This window comes from Amphiprion ocellaris, chromosome 7, assembly GCF_022539595.1.
Source record: "Amphiprion ocellaris isolate individual 3 ecotype Okinawa chromosome 7, ASM2253959v1, whole genome shotgun sequence".
In the NCBI taxonomy this organism is placed as follows: domain Eukaryota; kingdom Metazoa; phylum Chordata; class Actinopteri; family Pomacentridae; genus Amphiprion; species Amphiprion ocellaris.
The window spans coordinates 3,523,247-3,549,877 of record NC_072772.1 but is presented as its reverse complement, the minus strand read 5'-3'; the positions used below and the strand labels follow the sequence as shown (position 1 = coordinate 3,549,877).

Below are 26,631 nucleotides of genomic sequence, written 5' to 3'. Positions count from 1 at the left end.
AAATGTTGGTACATTTCTGTCTTACCTCTCCACCTTTTGAACTGCTTGCCCTCCACTGTGGTTGCAGTAGCGATGATACCTCTTCACTTCTTCCTGCACAGTAGAAAACACCAGCATGTCAGCAAGGTTTTTCATTCTCTATGCCAAGGATGCGAGGCAGCAGGAGCAGCACTTTAATAGCATACAATAACAAATCTGCAGCATTTCGTGCATGTGTAATTGCTCCTCCACCTACGCATATTGTCTGTCTGGCAATAGCTGCATAACTGAGCCAAAACAAAGGATTTTTCTCCTTTTAACAATCAGCTCATTAACCTCAAGAGAGGTTGCATGTCTGGGTCAATTAGCATAGCGATAAATAACCATAAACACAGAGTTGGAGGGCAGAGTATTGTTTGGTACATAACAGCACGTGTGGTTTGCAGGTGCAAAGCAGCCGGATACCAGCTACAGAGCAGAGGCCCATTTTAGGCAGCTCTGGGGCCATAAAGCTGAATGGAACTGGCCAGATGAGCGAAGCTTCCAAAGCAGCAAAGCAGCCCTTCTCCATCTCTAGTGTTCACCCATCTCTGGTGAGCAGAGTGCAAGTATTTTTCTATGGTTGTGTTCACATGTTTATGTCTCCGTCTGGGGTATAAGGATACAGTCAATGCACAGATCATTACAATACAGGATCTAATAATTACAATACTCATACATTTTAGCATCTTACAGCTCATCCATTTTGTTCTGTACAGTGCACAACTTTGCTATTTTGGATCAGTCTTAACCCTCTTATCACTGGCATTTGCAGCTGCAACCAACAGCTGGTTCATGTATGAGCTTATGTTGTCTAGCTTTGGATACATGTAATCCAGACACTGCTGCTGTATTAGCTGCACTGTTCTGAACGTTCTTGCTTCTCCACTAACCATTTCCAGTGTGGATTAAGTGTTCAAGATGCCAGGCAAAATGCCAATCAGGGTTTAAACCAGGGGTGTACACGCTTTTTCAGCATGCGAGCTACTTATAAAATGACCAAGCCAAAATGATCTATAAAATTGCAAAACATGTATTTATTCATAAATATATTGAGAATTCTTTATATGAACTATCTTTGTTGGTGTACCTTGCATAACTACGTGAATCCATATTGCTCCATACAACTCTGTACATTTTTTGTCACTACCTTACTCTGATGGTTTGCACTGAATGGAATCAGCCAGGGATGCATAGTCCGGACAGTAGCTGATGACAGCCAGCCTCAAGCACACTTTCAAATGATCATCAGTCATGGCAGAATGGTACTTGGACTTAATGGTCTTCATGTGGGAAAAGGCTGATTCACATAAATAAGTGGAGCCGAATAATGCAGTCAAGGAGGTTGCACATTTCCTCATGTTCGGGTACTTTTCCTCTGTAAGTTCCAGAACTGTCCAAGAGCTCTGGACTTCAGCTCAATGTCAGTTTGTAGCGTCAAAATCTCATCCTCCACTCTAGAAGAGTTCAGGTGAAACAGCGTTGCCATTTTTGATGCGAGTGAAACAACCTCAGCATCTTCCCGAAAAGGGTAGCACACGAATGTAGCGATTGGCTCGAGTAAAGCCAAGTCTTGAAATCATTTGTCAAACTCTGACAGACAACTGTCAGTCTGTTATGTGTAGCGTACACCTTCAAGCTGCACACATGACTTCCCTTGCGCCTCCAGCTCTGTCGGGGTTCTGGAAGTTTGTCAAATCATGGTGCTGGAGCTTTGAGCAGAGATGTCGCATTTTTCGTTTTAAAGCATTAACTGAGCTTATCATATTGATCACAGTTTTGTCTTTTCCTTCCAGCTATAGATTAAGGCCATTCAACATGTTGGTCAGATTGGTTAAAAATGCCGAGTCTAGCAGCCACTGGTCATCATTCAGTTGGTTATATTCTGCATGTTTAGCTTCACGGGAAAAAAAAACCCTTAATCTCCAGACAGAGGTCTGCAAACTTTGCAGGGATTTCTCTCTACTAAGCCATCTGACATCAGTGTGCAACAATAACTCAGAGTGGTCATTGTCAGTGTCATCCAGATGTGCCCGGAATAGATCTGGCACGAATGGAACAGGCGGTCCTCGTTGCCACATCCATTATTCCTTTCATGTTGAGCATTTTTGCGTATAACGCTTGTTGGTGTATTATTCTGTGGTAATTAAGGAAGTCTGGGAAAGCATCGCCCTCCTTGCACTTGGCAATCAACCCATTCGAGCGGCCAACCATCGCGGGGCTCCATCCGTGGTGATGGAAACCGTTTTATACACTGGGAGCCGGGTTTTCTCAATGAAGTTTTTAAAAGACTGAAATATGTCTTCTCCTCGCGTGTGTTCCTTCATGTGCAGGACTAGCTGCAAGGCCTTATAGAACATTAAGGTGAAAGTTTCATTAAAGAACTGTTACTGTTCCTTTGAGTTCTCAAAGGCTCCAACACTCGCTCGACATAACTAGTGTTGGTCATTTTCTGCTACTGCTTTTCTTTCTTTTCTTTTTTTTTTTTTTTTTTTTTACAGCAACTACCTTTTACAACCAGCCATAATATCCTGGATGTTTGGACCAGATAAAATGCACTAAAGTTACATAAGAAATACCAAGGGAGCATTATGACTGCAGCTGGTGACAGGAGAAACGCATTTCTTGTAGCCTATAGGGTACTCTATTAAATCAATAGCTGAATGCATGATTGCTTAGAAACAGGGATATTAACAGAACCTCTTCTGCTGGGTATGTAAGCAAGTTAATCGCATTATTTTCAATATCAAAATAAGGGCAATCAATAGAGTGAAAGGTGAGGTGAGGCGAGGGGAGACAGTAATAAGCTTTATGTCGCTGAAAAATGGGAGACGGATGGAAAAGAGGAAGGAAGGAGGGAGAAAAACAGCAGCAGAAAGTCTGCTTCCTTTTAATTGATGGGATATTAAAATCATAATTTCTCAGAGTCCTAGTTCTATCACAGAGATCGATGGCAGACAAAGCTGGATGTCCACACAAAAACACACATACACACAAGACACATTCATTCCCTGGACTGTCTGAAAGAGATGCTCAGGCCTTTGTGCCCTTCAGTGGTCTCCCAGCCAGATAAACACCCCCACACATAGACACACATGCGCACAATCGCACATGGTGCACTGAAAGAACAAACACACCTGCACACACACACACACACACACACACACACATCAGTCTGATCTCAGAGGATTTGATTGCAGCGAGGTGATGCGCTCAAACAACTATTGGCTGTTTAGCTGCAGCTTCCACTTGCCGATCAGCCCGAGGAAATGCCCAATCAGAAGAGCTGTAACGGTGGAGATGTTCATTAATCGTGACATCGGAAATCAATTTACATGCGCAGTGCGTGCAAGGAGTAATATGGAAGTCAACATTTACTCTTTCACCCGAGTCCCTGAGTAGAAAAAAAAGAGCCTGCTGAGAGATGTACAACTGGTGTTACAGATGTGTTCATGTGATTAGATGATTTGAAATGTTATTTTCTGCTTGTGTTATAGCTATGGGGTAAAGCAATGGAAATGGATGTGTTTTCATATAGTTATGCAGGAGAACATAGCTGAAGTGAGAGGAGGGTGACAATGTAAAAGAAGAAAAGAGAAAAAAGAGAAAGGCACTCAGGTTTGGTAAACTGACATGAAATCTAAACGACAAACTGCTACTGAATGAAACTGCAGTGAAAGAACTGTTTTATACCGATCGGTTAACAACATGTAGAGCCCTGTAGTATACATTCACACAATACCCAGGCTGCTGCTCTCACACAGCCATCAATACCTGGATAGAGAGGGTGCAGGAAAGTGGCCTATAAGGCAGAGATAAGAAACTGCAACAACAAGGACGCTGCATATGACAAACCCGGGGGTTAATTTCATATCTATAATCAAGCAGTTCATAAAAACAGATAAACTCAATTATTTCAGGTTCATACACAGATCCCATATCTAGAAATAGCTCCCATATGAGACCCATTTTAAAGGCATGTACACTAGGGTTGCACTAGTAAGTATTTTAATTAACAGTCAATCTTTTGATTCAATCCTCTTTCCTCAAATCCTCAAATTTGAGAAGCTTCAAAAAGCTAAAGCCTGGAAATTCTGCATGATATGCAATGACTGATGTTCTATCACAACTGATTGTCTATTAATTTTCTGCTGGCCAACTTGATTTAAGGAAGCTGATTAACCCCTGCACAGAACAAAAACAATACAAGTCTTCATTCAGAACTACACGTGTTGCGCCGGCGGTACTGCAGTGAAGAATGCTGAACATTCGAGAGGTTGGAAAGAGGGAAGATGAGATGTACAATGAGGGATGAAAGAGCGCATCAATAAGGGAGAAGAAGTGGGCACGAGATTTTTTTGAAAATGAGAACGAAGAAGACATGCCAAGAAGTGTGTGGAGGTGGATGGGGTGTGATGAGTAGAGATGAAGGAGGTGTGAGGGTGAGAAAATGATCATACAGACTATCAAAATGCAAAACGGAGCACTTGGGACTATTCCCCCTGCTACTATTGACCAGGGGAGGGCTGTCCCAGTTAACATATGGTGGGAAAGGGAGTGAGAGCACACATGCACACCCATTATCTGTAAGGGGGCTTCTTCCAGTGATCAAAGACTAAAGCTCACACTTAGAGACCAAACCAGTCTTCCAAGACACAGTGAAGGGATGGAAATGACTACAAATCTGGCATATGTGCATGTCTGCATTTGTTCATCCATCCATGCATCTTTGAAAATGTGTTGGAGGAGTTATGTTGCATATCAATGCAGAAAAATTATGCTTTTTATTTTTTTCCTGTGGCATTGAACCAGAGCACGAATGCACACACACAGAGGATACACATTTCTTCATCATATGACCGTGGCGTCCAAAAGACGCCTATCTGTCAGCATGCAGGCTCATCCAGCTCCTGTGCAGGTTATTACGACTCAATCGTGAGCTAGCGCAAACAGCACTGAGCACAGATCTTCCCCACCGGGAGAGAGACGATAATGCACTTCTGAAATATGACACCCTTCCCTGGCACCACACTCCCACTATGTACATCCTTCTATATATTACAGATGGCCACATCTGTGCATGTCTCAGAAGGTTTGTGCTGGCAAACTGATGCTGGCTTGTAAAGGTGATTGAGGGTTTACGTGTATGTTGGGCTCCTGTTGAGCAAAAATTCAGGTTCATTAAAAAAGGGTGCCATACTTGTGCATTATATTTTCATGTTTAGTTAAATAGTAGCAACAAGGGCTTTCATGCGTGATACTGATGGATGATTTCAAGATTCCAGTTGTATGTGTTATGTCAAATATTTCACCTGTTCTGTTTATTTCATGCTAAACCCCATTAAACGTGACCCCTTTGGCAGGATGTTTAAATAAGCTCTCTGTAAAATGGTTAACAACACAAGTCCATGGCTGTAAAATTCAGCTGTCCCATTGATTATGGGGTAATAGCTAGATGGATGAATGTGTTTCTCAGGGGGGTTCCCGCCTCAGCAATGAATCTGAATCACTCACACAAACACAGCAAGTGGAGCAGCCTCAATAACCAATAACCTGCATTTGTATCCTCACACATATTTCACACGCCAATTACTGATCAGTCCTTCACCAGGCTTCTTTGTGTCCTTCTCCGCAAATCTTACACAAAACTCTCCCTGACGTGAGTCTTCACAGAGCTAAGCCGGATCAATTTAGAAATATCATTTTGGGAAAAGTGATAATGAAATTCTGCTGTCAGGTGAGGCAGTGGCAGACAGAGTGGAACAAATCTGGAGGCAGAATGAGAAAGTTTAGGGGAACATGCAATAAACAAGAGTAAGTGTGTGACAGTGTGTGAGTGCGTGTGTGTGTGTGTGTTGCACCTTCGTAATATATTGCAGCGTAAGTCGAAAGCTGTGATGGAACAGTGCTTTCAGATCTCACAGGCTCAATATCCCCAGCTGCCGATAATGCGCAACACTACATCACTGGCATTAAATATTCAGAGGCTCAATCCGCCCAGGTGAACTTGTGCACCTACACTCACCCGAGCACACAAAGGAAACATCACGAAACCTCTGTTAAAGATGACTCAAGCAAAGCAGAATTACAATTGCGAAGCCAATTACAACAACTCCGCCACTTCCAACCAGCTGCCTGAGTTTCAAAACATATATTAAACCCTCCATACGTGACATGAGCTCTGGTGTCACCTCCACTCAGCTGAGCAGTTCAGCGATGCCATCACTGCTGAAAATGAAGTCATTTATAACGCAGGCTACAATATGTAGTATTAATGAGACCTTTTCTGCTGCTGCCATGACGAAAAATCTTTAAGTGGCCTCAAGCCAACATAAAAAAGCAATTTCCCAAACCAAATTGAATTCAGCCGATTGTGCCATTTGAATGGGTGAATAAAGGAAGCAAAAAAAAAGAAAATTCAAAGCAGTTGTGAAAAGAAGGAAAAGGAAGGGAGAGATTTACTGTAGTTTGGGAGAGATCTTTCTCTGTTCATGTTTTTGGTGTCTCTCCAGCTGTGCACCGCTGGGGAATAGATGCATGAATGTTGCTCTTTTGCAGAGGAGGATCTTTTTTAGAATATTTGCATGCCACACCGTGTTCTATTTCTCTTTTAAGTGCTGCTGAGCAGGATATGCATCAACTTACTGCTCCAAAAATACCAGAAAGTGCATTACATCATTCCCTGACCAGAAAAAAATAGAAGGTAGTCTACCATCATTCACCCACAGATAGAGGAATATATACAGTGCAGTTTGCAAAGGTGACATAAGCACAAATAGACAGTGTGTTACCTGGTTATTGATGCACAGAGCAAGGTGTTTCCTCTCCCGAGCCTGATTCCCGCTGCGCAGCCTCACCTCCTGTCCCTGGTACATGCTTCTGGAAGGACATCACTCAAGTTGAGACATAAAAACTCTCCACATAAGACAATGATGCTACATGCTGTCGGTATACGAGCAGCATGAGCTCCTGTCCGAGCTGCAGAGAGAGGCACCGTTGTGCAGGATTCTGTCACTCATCGTCGAAGCAGCCTGTTCTGGAGGATTTTTTAAAAAATACAAATAACGCATCTTGTCTTCCATTTATCAGCAGCTGCATGTGATACTAACCTGTACGTGTTGTTCCTCAGCATGACGAGCTGTCTCTCTCTCCGCAGTCAGAGATGAAGTGAACACTTTGAGTCGGGAGCAGCCGGCGAGAGACCAGACTTGGAGAATTCTCGCAGCCAATGGGACGCTGAGCGCGTTTTTTCTCCCCTCTTTTATACAGCGTCCCCCCGTGCGTGCCTTGACGGCGTCATTTAACTCGGCAATCAGCTTTAATCGCAGCGTTAATTATTCTTCGCTGTCTTCTCTCTTGGGGCAAAGGGGCAACGGCATACTACTGTATCTCTGCCTGGTTTGCCAGGGCTTTTTAAAAATGTCATCGCCACTGTGCCAGTCTGTTTGCGCATAGCCGAGATATGGCGTTTCTGGTTTACTTTTGTAAAGGTGTGGGCTAGGAACAATAGGGAAGTTGAACAAACACTTTAAGTGGTAGTTTTTACTAAAGCACACGTCTCTCACTCATTTGAGCTGCACACAGGTGAGGTGGAAAGGCTGTCAGATTGCTTTTTACAAAGGTTGGACTTGTACGCACTGGCTTTTCTGTCAACCTATTCGAGTTGACCCCTTTGAATGGAGGAACCCAAAATCTGTCCTGTGAACAGCTTCTACCAAAGAATCCTTCTGCCAGCCTCCTACAGCCTCGTGTTTCTGCTGGGTCTGGCGTTAAACGGCGCCCTGCTGTGGTGCCTGCGTTTCCGGGCGCGCCGCGCTTGCAGCACGGTGATCTACATGAGCAACCTCGCCGTGGCTGATCTGTTCTACGTCCTGGCCCTGCCTCCGCTCATCATCAGCAACGCAATGGGAGACATGTGGCCGTTCGGCAACATCATCTGCAAAACCGTCAGATTCTTCTTCCTGGGCAACCTCCACTGTAGCGTGATGTTTCTCACCTGCGTCAGCGTTCACCGGTTCCTTGGAGTGTGCCACCCCATCGTCTCCGTGCGTCTCAGGACCAAAAAACTCGCCCTCTATACGTCAGGGTCCGTTTGGATACTGGCCAATGCAGAGGTTATACCCACACTTGTGTTTACGCACACGGGTGTGATCAATAACATGACTGTGTGCTTTGAAATGACAAATCCGGGGGGGTTTAAGGCGTATTTTCCATATGGGCTGTTTTTATCACTAGCGTTTCTGATCCAATTCTTAGTCACCGTCACCTGTTACTGCGCCATGATCAGGACGCTCGGGGTCGCGAACTGCATCGCCAATGTCAGGGCGGCGCGTATGCGTAAAAGGTCTCTCCACACTCTCTTAGTCGTGTCTTTGGTGTTTGTAGTGTGTTTTGTGCCTTATCACATTGCGCGCACTGTCTACTTGTTTGTGAGAGTTTACAGGCCACTAAACTGTTCTCTGCTGAACGTTGCCATGATCTGCTACAAAGTCTGGAAACCGGTAGTCAGTTTCAACTGCTGCGCAAATCCCCTCCTCTACTTTTGCGGCTCTGGTCGGCACCGTCAGAGGCTCCGGGCCTGGCTGTGGAGGAGAAAGAGGAGAGTACATCCCAGCGTGTGTCCGGTGGATATAGACAGCACAAAGAGGTCCGCAGACTAGAGAACATCCAGCAGAGGATTCGCTTGTCTGCAGGCTACGGTGACTTTTATCACGGATCAGTGGGCCACAATGATACGGATTCCACTGACAATGTCTATAAGCTGTGTTTTATAACGGATTTTATTATATTTATATTTATATATATTATTAAATATATTAAAAAGCATGTCAACATTCAACAAGCCAGAAGACGTCACCACTCGTGCCCCCTTTTTGAACACTATAACCTGTTCTAGTAACTTATCGGTTAAGCAAAAGTGAGGAACAGATAACTGAGGAGGTTTAAGGCTTTAACTAAAAAGCAATGATGCTGAGGCAAGAGGTGGCATTAAACATTTGAGGGAAGTGGTGCCATCTGTTGTTTGCAGAGGGTTGCACCTCTAAAACAAACCCTAAAAAAAAATCATGCACCATGAAAAAGATCTGTCCAACTTTATGATGCAAATTCCTGAGGAAAAAAAAAATTCTGATGTTTTTTAGGCATCTTTCCCTGATGATTGATCCAAAAATAATCTATAATGTTAACAAGTAAACAGATACACCTATAAATACCCAGAACAGGTGAAGGTTAAAAACACCGTGAAGTGCTATAACTTTTTTTTTTTTTTTTTTTTAAAGGGTGTCCTCTTTTTTTGTTGTTGTTTTTTTTGTTTTAGTGCATTCCTGTCTGGAGCCACAAAGTTACCAAGCAGACCACTGAATGAAAGGGCATCATTTCAGAACACTCCTGTGGGAAAGTGATGACAGATGGGTAGAGTAGTGGTCTGGGAGCTGAGAGGACAAAGGCAGATTAAATAAAGAGGGGGAGAGAAAAAGAGGAAAAAAAGACCACAGTTGAAGTGGCAGCACTACAGCTGTAAAATCTTTAAATAAAACCATTTCCAGTGTCAAGATTATACAAGTTCACTGAATTAATAAATGGATTTCTGTTTGAGCCATGTCTGATCCTAAAGGTTGTGTGTGTGTGTGTGTACGTCTGTTTACCTGTGTGCCCAGTCTGGACAGGTACCGGTTGCGTAAACCAAAAGCAGACATGGGCGTCAGTCTAGCAAGCTCACCGTGTGTCATCATACTGGGCTGCCTTCTAATCCTGCAGGAAAAATAACGTGACTACCTTGAACATCTCTACAGCCAACATGAGCACAATTATGCAAATATTTTCAGTGGGATTAATGACCCAATCTGCTGCGAAAAAGCAGAGAAAATAACTTACCAGCAAAGAAATCGTCGAGAAAAGCTACTGCAGCAATAAAATGAGAATTCAAATGTTTTTTTAAAAAAAACAACAAAACAATGTTTAATTGGTTGTCATAGTTCTTGGTATCAAAAGTGACTTGGTTCTACAAAAAGACTTCTAAGTGACTTTTGTTCATGTCTGCTGTCAGCTGTACAATCATATCATTTTGTACAGAGATCAATAACATTTCATAGTTGAACACAACTATTTATAGTGAAACAAAGACCACACTGCTGTCCAATACCTCAAAGTGCAAATGACTGACAGGTGAGTAGAGCAGCACGCTTCTAAATGTTTGACACAGTGGTCATTTTCATGTACAATTCCTACATTGTACCTTTACATACTGACCATCTTCCTACATCTGTTGAATGTTCTGTTAAGAATTTCATTGGGACTCATTTGCCCCACTGAGGTAGTGAATGTTAATCATCCACAGTCTGCAACTCAGAAATCAGCACAGCGACACAAATTTGCTTCTACATTACTGGAACAATGAGAACTAAGCAGAGTGCTTGAAACAATGAGAACTAAGCAGAGTGCTTGAGTATTTTGCTGCATCATTCGAGTAATAATTTGGCTAACAAGAAGTTAATTACCTGAGCTTGATGTATGAGCAAAATGCAATATTCAAAATATAATTCAAATGTGGAACTGATTCTTTATAAAGGTCACAATAATGAAAGAGTTCATAAAACTTGAAACTGGGAATATCATTACTCGGAAAAATGCATTCAAAAGTGCCCCTTTCTATTTTTCTTATCTTTACAGTAATGTACTATTTGATGATGCGACAGAAAGTAAACTTTTATGAACCTCGCAAATCAGCCAACAGCAGATAAAGAAATTAAGAAATAAAAGAACTGAGCAATAAAGATTGAAACAATAAAGAGCTATGTTCTTTTTGAGATTATCCATCATAAAAGGTCAATGACGCATATGATTAAAATTGAAGATGAACCCATTGTGCCTAAGGAGAGTCCAATATGGACGATTTTGGTTGGTAATTATTGTGAATGCTGAAAGATGATATGCACATAAGTGAGCTGCTGAGTGGTCTGCAATAAGGCAAATAACAGTAAGAGAATAAAATGCATTTAAAAACACCCAAAGTCACCCCAATATACCTATAAAAACTGACTTATTATAGGAATTCTATATCATGAGTTGCAATAGTATGTAATAAAATCAAGAAATATTTATCAGGAATTCTACCTTCCCACTAGACACACCTTCTGATTAATAGTTCTGACATTTAAAATGTTTGAAAACACTTTTTAAGCATCTTAACTTTCTTCTATAACTGAAGAAGAAACTTCATGCTGAAGTTAGACACACTGAGGAGTCAGGAGTTGAGTGAATATGGACAGAAATAAAGTCAGTGTGAGTGTGGTGTCCGGTGTCATTTGTCAGTGTCCTGATATGGATGCAATCAGCTGTTTACACGGAGTTGTGCAATAGCTGATGCCAGACAGTCAGTTTTTGTGTGAAGAACCACAGATGAGATCACTGGGTGGAGTCAGAACCGCAGTCCTGCCCCATGGCAGTAGATTGAAAGCTGTGGGGTGGACAGTGCAGCTTGCTGGCTCTGCAGCCCAGGACCATGTGTGTTGGCTCATCATCATCATCATCATCTGGAAAATATCATGACAGCATGGACCAGAAAACATTGGTCAGTCTAAATATAAAATCCAACAAAGTACAAATCAGATAGATTAGATAGAGTTTTTGGAGGCAGAGAGAGACAGATGTAACTTCCATTCCCACCCATTGTGACTAATATCATGCAAAGAATGAGAACAGAAAGTAGTCGTGACCACCATGACAGCTAGTGCGGTTAATTTTAATGTTGCCAGTGCAAAATAAGCCAACCACAGGCGGTGTGCTAATGACACGCAGCAGTCAAGATAGATGAATTTGTAAACCAAGGCCTAAATAAATGTTCCTAGATTGGTCAGCTAATACAGAAAACCTCTACCATGTTACAGTAAACAAGTTAAACATGTCATGTTTGTCTTTCGCTCACTATTAACGTTATATGTTGTGTAGTTAGAAAAAATAAAAATAGAAAAAGAGGTCACCACCTTTGAAAACATGGAAAACTCTGAAGTAAGACAGTGAAATACAGTGTGCATGTTTCACTCACAAAATTACAATTTCTTTTGATTTTCACCTGCTGATACTCTAAAATAGGGAAAATGTTCTATTAGTGATGTAATAAACGATTCTCAAACGTGGATGGTGAGTGCACCACTGTTTGAAGACATATTTTATTTGTAAGATATCATTTGTACCCAAAGGAGATCTTATTGATTGAAATGTCACACAGCAATTATCAATAAAATATTGTTTGAGAGCAGCTGGGAGTGGATCCTCACTCTTTTCTGCATAAAGATTTCATTCTGGTGCAGAATTTGCTACAAAGTTTTTGCATGTGCACATCTGTTTCCAATAAGATAGATATTAAAATGTTTATTTTCTGTGAACGTTTGGCTAAAAAACTGCCAACACTGACAATTAACACATTAAACCAGCAAGTTTTCTAGACCAATGACTCAAATATTTTGTTCAATTAAAGCCCAATCAACCAACACATCAGTGACAGCGTGATTTGTACCCTCTTTACACTCCCGAACAGAGTAAATTATTTTGCATTTATTTTTAAAAACTAGGAGTTGTAAATACACAGTGAATTGATTTCATTTCTCTGCGTGTGACTCATGCAGCTTCAGGGCAGAATATGATCAAAAAACAAATCCATAAAAACCTCAGCTTGAGTTACTTAATGACAAAACCACTGACATTGACCAACTATCATATTGAAAATCATGCTCAGTTTGTTAAATCTTTTATATTTGCCTCCCTGCACACTGGAGTAATTTCAACAGATTTATATTACACCAACTGCAACAGGTTCAGCTAAAGACGCATCCAGAATAAATTAGTATAAGAGCTCTTTCTAAGCTCTCAAGTCTTCCTATCGGCATTACGTCTGTGCCACTTGATTATGTGTGTGACTTGCTCAATATGTTTCTGAGATGCTCATCTAATTATTGGGTAAGTGGGTGGAAAAGCAGTGATGGAGGGTCAAAGCTACTCACTCTGCAGCCGAAGTGGCTTCTTTCTGGAGTTTGGCTCTGGCTGACGCTGACCGGTTCAAATCTCCTCCTGGAGCGAGAGAGCAAGATGGAGAAGATTAGGAAGTGAGTGAGTCTGGTGCTGAAGAGTGGCAGAGTAAAGCCAAGAGATGGCACATGAGAAAAGGAAGATGAGCAGGGCTGGATTGGGGAGGGGGGGCAATGAAGAGAGAGTGAAAGTGGAGACGAGAGAGAATTCAAAGCTCCATTCTTCTGTTACCTCTGAGATAATCCACAAAGTACAGCATCACCACTGCCATCAGAGCAACTGCAAGAAAACAGAGCGAAAACCAATGTGAAAAATCTCTGACAGCATCACTCAAAAGTGTCTAGCAGGACTTTAAAAGACTAGACTTCCATAAACACACATAAAAAGACTAGAAATACTGACGGCAAATGCAGGCGCAAAAAAACACTTCCAACACCAGGTATCCTCTGGTGTCTAGGAGGGCTCCAGCTGCAATGGCAATAACAGCGAGTCCCAGGTTTTGGATCGACTGCATGCTGGTGGACAAAGGCAGAAAATACACAACAGTGTCAATAAAAAAAGAACAGCTATAATTATCTGCTGGTGGATTGTCTAATAGAGCAGAATATGCACAATGTGAGACATAATAACATAGATGAGGGTACATACAAGCCATAGGCCGTCCCCAGTTGATGCTCAGGCACCACAAAGGCCACCATGGGCCACAGTGCACAGGCCAGTAAGGAGTATGAGACACCAAGCAGCGACTGGAAGACAAAGGAAGGACATACATGCTCCAAAATTGCTTATATGTTCCTTTGATTTCCACAAAATCTCTTGGTAAGATGTAGCAAAAACACAATTTACATATTGTATGATTATATACACAAGAATATACAGTCTGTATAACAGTATATCAGTATCAGGACAGTTTTTGGGTTGTTAGACCACTATCAGTCAAATCTAGGATAAACACAGTCCTGAAGAAGCAGATAAAATTCAACAGTATTTATAATTTTACCAAACTACTCGAGATCCGATGCCAAGTTTTCAAGAGCTTTAAACAAAACTCTGTATTCTACTGCATATTCAGTTCCAGCTGCTATCCAGCCATCCATGTGACTTAGCCACACATAGCTTTCTTTGTTAAAAAGAGAAACACAATCAATGTTTTAATTTCTGCCTACGCAAACTTCTATTATTCCTTCTAACAAAGGCTTCAGATTACAACACGGTGGCTGCACAGCAAATCGATGGGTGTGCAAGTACAAGTAGGACAGAAATGTAAGTAACTTTAAATTTACTTTGTGTTTTGGAAACTTCTGCAACCACTGGGACTCTACCTAGCATGCACACTCCTAAGATAACACACCTAGATTAATGATTGGTAGACACCTTTTGCTAACACTGAGATTCATTCGTCCTACGACTGTTGAGAAGTGTATCGTGCAATAGGTTGCCGGGGGCATTACCATGGCGATCCATGGGTTCCAGAAAGTGAAGGCCAGCATCATGTGGGCACAGAGTGTTGCAACCACAGCAATTATTACCCAAATTACATTCCTCCCAGTCTTATCAACTATAAAGCCCAGGACTGGAGATGCAGGGGCGGAGATGATGTACACAATGCTGGGGAATACAAAGAATGACATGAGAGGTCTATGCTTAAGAGATAGGTGATGAATATAAATCTTTTAAGAATCAAAATCCACAAAACAATGCTGACAAAAATATAAATACTATATATGTTACTGTATAAAAATGAAAATCTGACTGTCATTCTGCAGTTTGAGCTAATAAATGACAATAATCTTACTAGAAAAACTGGAGAAATCTGATTATATGCAAGGTGAAAATGAGACGTTTTTGTGTTTTACTATGTCCTGCAAAAAAGTACAAGATACATGAAACACAGCAGACTATAATGATGTTAGAGCCTTCAGGCAGCTTGGTGTCAGTGGCCTGTTACACCTGACCTGAGTTACCTGTTGACAGCTCTGGCTTCCGCTGGGGAGAAGTTGAATTTTTCAATGAAGAACACCCTGCAAATAAAAAAAAACAAAACAAAAAAACACACAAGATACTGAGCTCACAGCACTGCTTGGCCTTTGTGCTGATGCCGATATGACGACAAATGGAGGAGAAGTTCCATCTACTCCTGCAGCGGGTATCTCAATCTTCTTTACATTGTTTTCTGTCCCCACTTTGCGCAGCAGCTATCTGCTCTGTAAGCACTGACCCTCAGTGGAAAACCAACGTCAGTTGCTAAGTGATTTGAAAGTGCCTTTCAGTGAAGAGAATTCAGATTGAGATAACTGCAACTGGTTTCTTTCACTGCAAAGCCATTTTTTCCATTTCTGACTCCCTCTGCCTCCCTTTGGTGGTTTGATCACAACACAGCATGGCTAGGATGCTCATCCTCAGATACAGGCATTGTACTAATTTAATGGAGGTTCTCTATTTAATTCATACCACACAATTTGACTACAATGGCATCTTGTTTAGGATGCAACCTCTTTTCTTCCCTCACCCAAGGTTAAGTGACAATTGAAATATTGTTATTGGGCTCAAAACCTGGCCTCGCCTTAGCAGAGGAATAAGCTCCATTTTTGCTTCAATAAGAAAAATCTACCAAAAAATAGAGCATTGATATTCCTAACAAAGTAAAGAAGCACATCCATCCATCCATCCATCCATCCTCCATACACCACTTAATCCTCTGTCGGGTCATGAAAGGACTGGAGTTTATCCCAGCTGACTTAAGGTGATGGCAAGGTTCACCCTGGACAGGTCACCAGTCTATCACAGGGCTACACAAAGAGACAAACAAGCACACACATTTATGGACAATTTAGAATCACCAGTTAACATCAGCATGTCTTTGGACTCTGGGAGGAAGCTGGAGAACCCTTTGAAAACCCACACTGCATTTGCAAACAGCATAAAGAAGTATAGTTAAATATTTGGATGATGTTCATCAAGAACGCACTCATACTCTGCCAATACCCGACATGGGCCATCAACAAAGGAAAACAACAAGCTAAAAACAAAGTAAAGAAACTAAAGGAAACACAAACAAAACGCACACAACAACCAGGCAATAAAAACAAAGACATAAACACCATCCCATATATCCATGGGATAACAGAACCCATACAAGCGCATAATGAAGAAACACAACATCAATACAGCAGTAAAACCACATACAAAACTCCAGCAGGTATTAGTCCATCCCAAAGACAAAATAGAACCGGACAATAAATGCAACATCATATATGAGATTCCGTGCAAATCTTGCGAGAAAACATACATTGGAGAAACAGGCAGATCATTCAACACAAGACGAAAAGAACAAAAGACAGAATGCGAAAACGAAACAACTGGACGACTCACAAGAACACAAAAAGAAAAAGCCGAACAAGAAAACAAAAAATCAGCCATCATGGATCATTGCAAAAGAAACAATCATATCATGGACTGGGACAGGGGGAGGATTGTAACATCGGAGACCAACAAGCATAAACGATGGATCAAGGAGACCATCGAGGTCAGGAAGCAGGCGAGCTGCTCCATGAACCGGGACGAGGAGCTACACCCTCTAATACCTGGGACTCCATCCTCCAGAGACCACCGGACGGCGGGGGGCGTGGCCTATCTGACAGATTCTTTTTTTTTTTTTGTCTGCATTTGTTCTCATTGTTTAACTCCACAAAAGGGGAGTCAACATTGTATGAGATCGATGCATATTTTAGTCTTGCAGCCAAATATTTTAATATTTAGTGCATGTGTGTGACCATCACCGGCCCTCCCCGAAAGCTAAGCAGATATTCTTTATTAGAATTCCCTATTATAAGCCAGGGAGGGCAGTGCTACACCTCAGTGATGTGCAGGGAAACAAAGACTGGACAGGACGAACAGGACAAACAGGATGAACAGGGATAGAAATTAACAGGCGGTGCTATTGCAATTAAAGATTGTAAGGTGGTGTGTTATTCCCAACTACTAACTATCCATCAATGAATAAAAAAATAAATAAAAATTTGAAAAAAAGAAAAGAAAACCAAACCAGCACAAAAGAAAAAGAAAATCAATAAATAAATAATTAAACAAACGGTACTGAGCACCATAATTGTGGATGTCTTGATAGTATAGAATAGAATAGAATAGAATAGGCCAGAAGAGGATACTAGTGCAAGAGAGAATGAGTTTAGGGTAGAGAGACTGGAGAGATTCTCAGCACATTCTGGTGGGTCCCATCATTCACTGAAATGGGACTCGACAGTAGCTGGCGAGACCTGGTCAAACATGCAAGTGTGAAGGACCCCGAAGCCCAGAACAGAAATCACGGCAAGGCAGGGCCAAGCCAACAGGGCACCCCTCCCCCCGGGCCGTAGGAGCCACAGGGCGGCACCCCCAGAGAGCCACCGGGGCCACTGTGAACGACGTGAACCCGGAGAACAAGAGGGAGCAGCTACCAACACCCCCAGCGCGCCAAGACCGACCCAGGCGGCCCGGGGCACGAGGACCCACCCGCCACCCAAACCCCAACCCCGCCCACCCCAGTCCCCACCAAACCCCCCACCCCACTACCCAACCACCCCCCCCCTCCCCCCCCCCGAGGGGGCCAACGGCCCCACGCAGCCAGGAAGCCAGACACAGGGGCCGAGCGGCCCACCGAAGGGGCGGCAACCAGCCCATCACAAGGCAGGCCGCCACCGGGAGCCGGTCAGAGGAAATCGGAGCCGGGACCCGATGCGAGTCCAGAGGGTAGAAATGGACAGTGTGGTGGGGCCCGGCGACGCCAACAAGGAGGCACCCCGCATACCCCCCGCACCAGGCCCCAGGTGAGCGCAGTACACCCAGGGCCCCCACTCCCCGCAATGCGCCCTGACAACCCACCAGGACAGAGCCACCACATGCCACCAGCCCACAGTACAGCCACAGCGCCCACCAGGACGGCCAATCCAGCCCCCGCAGCCCACCAAGAGCCATCGCACCAGCCTGGACCCGTCGGGCATGCAGGAGAACCCCCCCCGACCACAGCCCCCAGGTCCCGGGGACCCCCCAGCCACAGCAACACGGATGATGGTCCACCCCCGCCACCCCATAGCCATAAGGGGGCCGGGTCCCACCAGCGAGGCCATATTAGTGAAATCTCCCCCATTACTCACTATTAACATGTCTCCCGATCCCAGACTGGAGACATTATCCCTGCACCGTGATATTGTAACCCTGAGTGTCATGTGGTGCATTAAAAGTGGGGAGGCTGGGCGAGGCGTCCAGGGGGCAGGCCAGAGGACCACAGAGGATGGCTACTCTGCAGCCTACCCTGGCCCAAGTTCCCCGAGCCGTCCCAGACCTACCCCCAAGCTGTGAGTGTGTGTAGTGCATTAAAAACAAATTAGAGAGCAGGGGAGGCAAGCAAGAGGGTGATGGGGAAGAGACAAGGCCGTAGAGCCCTGCCATCCGCCCCACCACAGAGCCCATCATTCCTGCCCCCACCTGCTCTCAGGGCCCTAACTGTCATGTCCCTATATGTGCCTAAGAGTAACTATATACAGTGACGTGCGAAGTATGTGAAGTGCACAGTAAGAGGCAGTCTGGTGTGGATCCGGCCCATGAGGACAGAGCAGCGGGGGAGACAGGTAGTAAGACCACCGGTACTGATGCAGAGGGCCCCCAGAGCCCAGAGGCAAGAGGCCGAGGTGGGCCCACCCGAACCCGACCGGCCCAGCCAGCACCAAAACCCCCAGTAGTCGCAGCGCTAGACCAGCGCCCCGGCAGACGCCGTAGCCCCACCACGGGCCAGCCGCATGCAGCACCCTGCCCTGGAGGGAGGACCAGGCCGCATCACCAGGGAGCGAGGGCCATGAGCCCCCACGCCCACCCCGGAGCCGGCACGTCCAGGATGCAGGGTGCCCACCCCGCAGCACCACCGAGACCCCACCCACCCCACCACTCCCCAGGACAGCACCGGGCCCGGACAGAAGCCCCCAGCCAGCAGAAACTAATCTCCAGTGGCGGCACACAGGCAAGTACCAAGGCCTGTGCCCGGATGAGCCAGAGCCACCCCCCCAGAGAGACCACCCGGCCCCCATGCCAGACCCCCAGGCAGCGAGGGCCCCCAGCCCCCCCAGGGGAGGGAGAGGGACGAGGACGAGCGGCCAGGCAGGAGAGGAGGGAGGAGGAGGGGAGCAGAGCAGGAAGGGACAGGGGAGCGACCGGAGGGCCGACCCACCCCAAACCCCAGGGCCAGCCAGGGCGCCCCAGAAGAGACCAGCCGCCGCCACCCCCAAGGCCCCGGGAGAGCGCACAGACCCAGCAGACCCAGGGCTCAAAGGGAGAGACACCGGGGACACCCACCCCCAGGCAGAGGGGCCCGAGCCACGCCGGCCCCGCAGAGCCAGAGAGCAACCCCAAGAGCAATAGGGAAAGGACACCACCAGTGCATGCACACAGCCTTGAAGTCCATGGTGCCATCCTACTTAAAAAGGTAGAGGGTTAATAAACTGAAATAAAGCAGAGAATAGTCAGACCATACACACAGACAGAATAATAATTACAATTTTATGAGGGAAATGGCATACGCCCACATTCTTTACCTGTAGGTACTGAAGAAAATTTCCATTTCTTATTTCAAATGTTTGGAATAAGTTTATATGTGTCCTAAATGTGTTGTCATCCAGAAGGTGATGGAGGTGAGTGACTCCTCTCTCTGCCCATGTGCTGAAATAAAGAGCTATTTTGTATCTGACAGATTCTGACAGATCTGTCAGACCGGTCACATGATAAAAAGGACACGTCAGCACACGTCAGATGACGCTCTGAAGAAGACTGCAGTTGCAGTTGAAACATGTCAGCTAAGGTAAAACCATCTTATCTTTGATTTGTCGGTGTAAAAGAAATAACGTTATCCTATGATAAGTATAGTTAAAATAAATAAAATCTATAAATTAATATAATGCATTTGAATGGCCTAGTGATGCATGTCGGGCTTCCTGTACTTTATGAGAAACACAGGAGCACAGACGGGACAATGCTTTACTGCTGAGCGATATATAGACATGTGAAAACCACTGGAGAGAGAGCAGGGACGTATTACTCACTGTCCCAGTCCAATAAAGGGGAAAACTGCGACGTAGTAGCAAACACAGATGATGAAGATGAGCCACAGGGGGAAGGGGAAATCTTTCACATCTGTCAGCTTGATCACCTCGCCTAAAATGCAGAATTAAAACACACACAGGGCTGGTTTAATCCCACCGTTCGCTTTCAATAACTCTACAAGAAGAACAATGACTTCTCTGTATAAGAATAAAAAATATATACAACATTGAACTTCACTGTCCCTGTCATCAGAAAACCTAGTATTATAACCTCATGACTGTATTCCTCTGACAAAAAGTCAAGTTGTAGTTTATAACCATATCTGTCTAGACTCCTGATATAGTCAGTGAACAAACAGAATCAAATCTATGTATATGTATTTATATGCATAGATAATAACATGGCTAATTCTGTCAGAACATAAAGTTGTAGGCATGACAGGAGAATGCTTCAAATATGGAAGTTGCTGCAAAAAAAGCTACAAATTCTAAAATAAGGATATTCAATACATTTTCAGTCCAGCAGTAATGAAGATCTGTATAATTAGCTTCAAGGTGGACACTCAATATGCCCACCTTATAAATTATTGTTTTTTTTTTTGTTATTATACATATAAGTGTTAGAAATTCAATGTTGGGCCAAATGTGACATCTGATCACAATCTGTGGCTTTGAGTAATGTCCAGAAAAGTGTTTTACAGAACACTATGATGCCATAATGAAGGCGACCAATTTGGACATTAAATACCATCAATTTATCATTATTTGATTTGTGTAAAATTTTATCACATTTAGGTTAAGAATTCTCAAGTTATAGGCAGAAATATGCTTTGTGAGATCCTCAATTTCTGCTCATTTCATCCTTTAGTCTAAGTGAACATTTGTTCCAGATGTAATGGAAATCGCTCCAAGTGTTCCTGAGAAATCTCATTCACAAGACCACCCAAAAACATAATACTTCTGGCACACGTCTGTCACCGGTGCGACAGAAAAGTACACAACAGACAAAGGGGGGAAGCCGAGGTGAAATGTCAATTTTAGATAACAACACAAACAAAACATGGCCTTAAACTCTCTCCTGATTGTGGAGTTCCTTCTAGGAGTTATTGACGGATGTGGGTTAAAGAGGAAGACACAAGATAAAAAAGACACTATCTTAGAATACATTACCTGTGTTTCCTTGTTCCTTTTGAAGGATCCTCTCGGCTCTTTTGTCAAGGAAGGCCAACACCAAGGCGCACGATAGTGAAAACAGGCAGGTTACTGCAGCTGAAGAGAGAAAAAGCACAAAATAAGTTGCCTAAACCGGGGTGACTGATGACTGCTGGCTGATTGTACTGTTATTATGTCAAAAGGTCAGATTAAAGTTTAACCAACAGTGGGAACAGTCTGTACAAGACAACTGCAAGGTGAGCAAAACTGGAATCGCTTTTACATCAGTAAGAAGTAGCTGCTGAAATTACAAGAAGTGACACTTCTGACTCTAGTGAGTCATCTGAGGCAGCCAGGAGCACTTTTAGTTCTCTATACCACTTCTCTTTCCCTCTGCTTCTGCCCGCTGTGTTATCTGAGATCATTAGTTACAGAGAAAGGATCTGGTATCGCCCACGCTGACTTAGATAGAGCAAATGTAACCAAATCTCAATATTTAACACTTGGAAGTCTATTCTGCTCGACTGAAGCAAGAAATTTAATCACACGTGTATAATATTTACCGATCATGAGTGATGCACCGAGCGTAGTGTGCCCAGGAGAACCAACAAGGTCTTCAACTTTCCCGTACACCCAGCCCATGATGTTCATGTTCACTGTGCTGCCCTTGAGACGAGCAGAGAGGAAGGAGAATGGACTTCACAGTATCGATAACACGTATGTTGTATAGTCCAAGAAAACAACAACATTTCATTTCAAGGCATGTTTAAGTACATGCTCTCCGGGCAGTGTCCTTACCAGTCGAGCCATGCTCAGCTGAAGGCCAAACACCAGGTTTAGCTCCTTGCCTTTGAACCAGCTGACTGCATACGTGTTCTGGGCCACAGCCAAGGACTCTCCGCCAATACTAGACAAGAAAAGAAAACAAGGAAAAGGTGCATGTCGTGACTGAACAACACCAACCTGAATCTCAGACTTTAAAGTCCTTGTGCGGTTAAAAGCCTGTGAAATAAAGACACGCTGGGCTCAGTTTTGGAGATTTGAGAGGTGAATATTATAGAATTTCTTGTTGAAAGCAAAAAGGTACAATATGTGTTGCTGTGTGCGTATTATTATTAGTTCTATTTTCACATTGTACCTTTCTAATACTATCTATCTATCTATCTATCTCATATATAATACTGTGTATTGGCTAGGGGTTGTTTAAGGTTAGGGAGGTAATATTTGCCACTTGTATGTCTAAAGTAAAATGAAAGAATCTAATTTTTTACCCAAACACAAAACGTCCAACTTCCATCAGCCAGAAGCGATTCAGCAAAGCTCCTGAGGCAAATATAACCTGTGCAGAGGTGGAAAAGTAAAAAAAAACAAAGTCAGTTTTGGTATATCACATTCTCTTTCTCATATCTAGATTTTCAAATTAACCCACCTGTCCAACGCAAACAAAGAGAGAAAAGATAATAGTCCCCAGCCTGGAAAGAAAAAAGATTGTAAAATGACCCAGATGATGTCACCAAAAACAACACAACTCTTTCACTTTCATTTTTGGTGAAAATATGTAACAAAACACACACACGGAATGCAAAATTACAGTGAACCAGTGGTCTTTCTACCTGACGCCAAAGACCCTGTCGAGCAGAAATCCTCCAAAGAAGCAGAGAACCACATTTGGCCAAGAGTACCAGGCATACAGCTGCATGAATGTGGCAGTGTTCAGCTTCATATCCTGGGAGGACAGACATCAGAGTCCTGTTTAACTATCTTCAATATGCTTCTGAAACAGAGTCTTAACCAAGAGGTGAATCTGATTATTCTGGCTGTACTTCATGTTGATTTTGCTCTTCAGAGTCAGATTATTGTCTTTACACAATGTATAATGAAATTGCACTTGACTTCTCTCCTTACATACACATGACACACATAAATATATATGAAAACAAGGAGAATCTATAAAATATGATAGAAAAAACTACATATAGACATAGAGGATGTGTATAAGATACACACATGAAGTTTGGTGTCTCAGCCCTAAATTAATCTATGAGAATCATTGCTTTTGTGGTACAATGACCTGGTGTGTGAGTTTGCATTTCTAGAGACTGAATCACCTGGATGACTTGAGTTTGAAGTGCAGCTGGATTGTCATAACAGAAGTAGCTTCCTGGAACAAAGGACCAACATTAGAACACACTACAGGAATAATAATAATGATAATAACAATAACAGCAACAATAACAACACCACATTCTTCCAACCTGACATCACCGCAAGCTTTCTTTGTACACAAAATGATTTATTTCGTTTAAGTTAGTCCAAAATCTCCACAAAAAAAAAACCGTCAGGACGCCTTGAAAACTGCTCACCGAAGCCCAGGAAGCACATGAAGACCAGGACGACCACCCGGTGCAGCAGGTGACTGGGGTCGCAGATGGGCAGCATCGGTCTGCCGGGTCCTCTGGGGGTCTGCCGGTCCTCGTCCTCATCTTCCAGCAGGTTCTGCCGCTCTTCCAAGTCCGCCATATTCGTTTATTTGGGAGCCGCTCAGTGTAAAAGTTGGCCAGACAGGAAGAAGACGGATCATATGACCCGGCAGGCGGATCACGTGGCAGCTGCGTGGGCGCGTTCCTGCCGAGAAGTTGAGGCAGTGGCGGGAGCGCGCACATCGTCATCCGCAAGTATGACATATATAACTAAATTAATAAATAATAAATAAAAATGTTTTAAAATGCCTATCTTTTAATGTGGATATCATGTCTCCAAATAGATGAATTAATTTATTGATTGGCTGATATTCTAAACCCAAATGAGAGCAATTCTGATGTCCTAAAATGATTATGCAAATATATAAAAGTCGAATCAACCTTTAACATACATATTATGTAAGGACAAAACTGACCCATCAAGAATATGAAAAAGCAGCTAGGACTTTTAAAGTTAAAAAATTTGTAGAATCTTCAAAAATCCTGAAGAATTTTTCATCTTTGAGGAGTTTTTTTTCCCACTTCCATATTCATAAATGGGATCTCGAAGGATGTTTTAATCATGCAAGTGGGTACATTAGCCCATATTTCAAAGTTTCAAATGCGATAGTAGATTCCATAATAATTCATTTAGAATTGCTTTTAAAATGAAAGAAAAACACAGTTTTCCACCTTCAAGTTGTGAGTAATGGCCACACTACCTTCACAGAGTCATAGAGTAGGCTCTGCAATCGTCATCTAATGAATTTAAATAGCAGAAATTACTTTAAGGTGATTTTGGCCTTAGCCCTGAAATATTTTTTTGACTTCTTGGATGGAGAAAACAAATATCTATATCAAAAATAATGTAGGACTAATGTGTCAGATTTATTAGCATCTAGCACTGAGGCTGCAGATCGTGACCCTCACTTCATCCTCCCCTTCCAAGTGTATAGGTAAACCTCTACAGTAGTGGTGTGCGATACTGCCAGATTTGGTATCGATCCGATACCAAGTAAATAGAGGGCCACTGTCGCTGATACTGATATTGATATCGACACTCCAGACTAACTTTTTCAGTAGTTGGTACGTTTAGAACAAAGGTTAGGTGCTGTATATGGTCGTCCATATCTGGAATGAAGATGGGGCTGCAAATGCTTACAGTCTCAGGATCAGACTAATTCCTGGGTAGGTTTTCTGTGGGTCAGATGAGGAAGAATCTGGGTTGCCGATGAAATCACAATATGAGGGATAGCCTCCTTAAACAGTGCTCATTTTTTATTGTCATTGATAATAAAGCGTGACAGACATTGTCAGTTCGTCACGCCCACCTGGTCCCACCTGGTTACAGGTGAAACATTTCACGTGCTGAACATTTGCTTATCGACAGACACTACATTTACCGATGTTCCCTAAATGCCTCACAATGCAGACTGATGCTGCTCAGACGACGTTAGTCTTTGTAATACAGGAGATAAGCTTTAACTAAAGTATTGATCTTATTTCACTGGTATCGTTCAATATATTATATTATAGTATATTAGTGTTTTTTGGATCGAACCACCCACCTCTACAGCCTATAGACCATTTCCCTCTGCAGGACCCTGGCAGGCCAGTCTAGGGCTTCCTGAGCTTTTGTGCGTGTTACAACCACAAGAACTCTAGTTCGGCTGTTTTCAGTGGAGAAGAAAGTGCTGACTTGAGTCTAGGTACTTGTGAGCAGCCTTGATGTGTCTCGACACTGATTGGTTGAACTCAGGGAAATGCCTAATGATTAACTTGTCTATTTTGAGCCACTGTGCAATGTGGTGCTGCAGTATGACGGTCTCCAAGGCAAAGGACCCACTCCTTCTGTAGATATAAATAACTCATTTACAAAAACACAGCGACTTGTACTTTCAGGTGATTATACACAACTAAAAACAAAGTTGGTGTCAAAAAAAAAGACGTGAAGAAGATTAACAGAAAGCTGTAAAGATATTTTCTTTTGTTCTTCAGTAAAACCATGAAGCTGAATATTGGACTGGATATGTCAGGTGGCCTGAAAGATGATTTCCATAAGGTGGTGATAATTTCCGTAGTGTTTCTGAATGAGTAAGAAGGCATTTTTTTCCAGCATTAGAGCTTTATTGGCCCCATGCCGTCTGACCATTTATTGTTTGTCTCATTTCCAGTTTTAACTTCTGATCACTGTTGCTTATTATGTTAAACTCAACTTCAAATTCTTGGCATGGGTCACTGCGCAGTCTTCTTTAAATTATTCTCAATGCTGGGAACACACATCAGCATTTATGAGGCAGCACAAAATCCACAGCAGACCTTTTTATTTTTGTCTGGAATCTGATTCATGAATATTAATTTAGGCACCAGTTTCCATCCGACTATGTTACACAACAATAAGCACATGACAAAGTAAGTCATGACTGTGTGTCACTGTTTATCTCAAACCAAATGACTTCCGTCTGCGGATGTTCAGTCCATGTACCGTTTACCATAATGCAAATGTTTGAACAGCCACACTCAGGTGTATTCTGCTACAACATCAGATTGCTTTAAACACACAATAAAACACAATTACAACATTCTGATCAGTGAGCCTGAACTATTGTACCATGCAGCGGTGGGCCGTCAGGGCCTGCAAGGCCTTCTCTGCTGGCCTAAAAAACATTTTGTCCATGAATACTTGCTAAATAATACAAGAAAAATGTCTGGCATGCAGCCTTCTCCAGCTTAACACAGAGCACGGAACACTTTCCGATCTGTCTCGGCTGAAAACAGAAGTGACTGTAATGTATACCATAGATGATTTTACAGGAAAATCTCCCACTGATCTCCTTGACTTCCTCCTTTGTGTGTTTGGCGGAGACCATCCCCGTGTCCACTCCTTCTGTCCA

General features: G+C 43.2%; 3 protein-coding genes across 6 annotated transcripts in view; 1 reads left to right on the top strand and 2 right to left on the bottom strand.

Moving 5' to 3' along the window:
* Positions 1 to 7,688, bottom strand: part of schip1 (schwannomin interacting protein 1) — a 221,218-nt gene extending 213,530 nt beyond the window's left edge. The window contains exons 1-3 of one of the 2 annotated variants that reach the window (XM_035953303.2): positions 7,128 to 7,688; positions 6,810 to 6,897; positions 26 to 93 (exon numbers count right to left, since the gene is read on the bottom strand). In XM_035953303.2, the coding sequence (XP_035809196.2) occupies positions 26 to 93; positions 6,810 to 6,897; positions 7,128 to 7,150 (179 nt within the window). In that variant the 5' untranslated portion in view covers positions 7,151 to 7,688. The remainder of the gene's footprint in view (positions 1 to 25; positions 94 to 6,809; positions 6,898 to 7,127) is intronic. The other variant, XM_035953304.2, reaches the window with a different exon arrangement.
* On the top strand, positions 7,624 to 8,787 carry LOC118471057 (P2Y purinoceptor 3-like). Its single transcript, XM_055012544.1, has one exon. It carries the CDS (start codon positions 7,695 to 7,697, stop codon positions 8,676 to 8,678), a length of 984 nt encoding a protein of 327 aa, XP_054868519.1. The 5' UTR covers positions 7,624 to 7,694; the 3' UTR covers positions 8,679 to 8,787.
* A 449-nt stretch (positions 8,788 to 9,236) lies between these two features.
* On the bottom strand, positions 9,237 to 25,410 carry mfsd1 (major facilitator superfamily domain containing 1). Of its 3 annotated transcripts, XM_023281233.3 has the most exons (18): positions 25,306 to 25,409; positions 23,642 to 23,903; positions 23,387 to 23,439; positions 22,892 to 23,004; positions 22,708 to 22,750; positions 22,550 to 22,617; positions 22,077 to 22,185; positions 21,842 to 21,944; positions 21,297 to 21,395; positions 20,127 to 20,238; positions 15,006 to 15,062; positions 14,493 to 14,649; positions 13,690 to 13,787; positions 13,444 to 13,556; positions 13,273 to 13,320; positions 13,017 to 13,083; positions 9,663 to 9,768; positions 9,237 to 9,449 (listed from the first exon to the last, which is right to left on the bottom strand). In XM_023281233.3, the coding sequence occupies exons 2-18, from the start codon at positions 23,796 to 23,798 to the stop codon at positions 9,390 to 9,392; spliced, it is 1,563 nt and encodes a 520-aa protein (XP_023137001.1). In that variant the 5' UTR covers positions 23,799 to 23,903; positions 25,306 to 25,409; the 3' UTR covers positions 9,237 to 9,389. The 3 variants fall into 3 exon arrangements, with proteins under 3 accessions (XP_023137001.1, XP_054868518.1, XP_023137002.1); XM_055012543.1 differs by having other exon boundaries at positions 9,333 to 9,768; positions 25,306 to 25,410; XM_023281234.3 differs by lacking the exons at positions 9,237 to 9,449; positions 9,663 to 9,768 and adding an exon at positions 9,961 to 11,549 and having other exon boundaries at positions 25,306 to 25,403.
* Between the last annotated feature and the right edge of the window lie 1,221 nt (positions 25,411 to 26,631).

Coding starts and splice junctions, on each gene's coding strand:
- LOC118471057 (XM_055012544.1), top strand. CDS start 7,695: ATGGAGGAACCCAAAATCTGTCCTGTGAACAGCTTCTACCAAAGAATC.
- mfsd1 (XM_055012543.1), bottom strand. CDS start 23,798: ATGGCGGACTTGGAAGAGCGGCAGAACCTGCTGGAAGATGAGGACGAG. Junction 22,618..22,707: donor TCTTTGTTTGCGTTGGACAG/GTGGGTTAATTT, acceptor ACCTCTGCACAG/GTTATATTTGCCTCAGGAGC. Junction 13,557..13,689: donor CTGGGGACGGCCTATGGCTT/GTATGTACCCTC, acceptor TTTGTCCACCAG/CATGCAGTCGATCCAAAACC.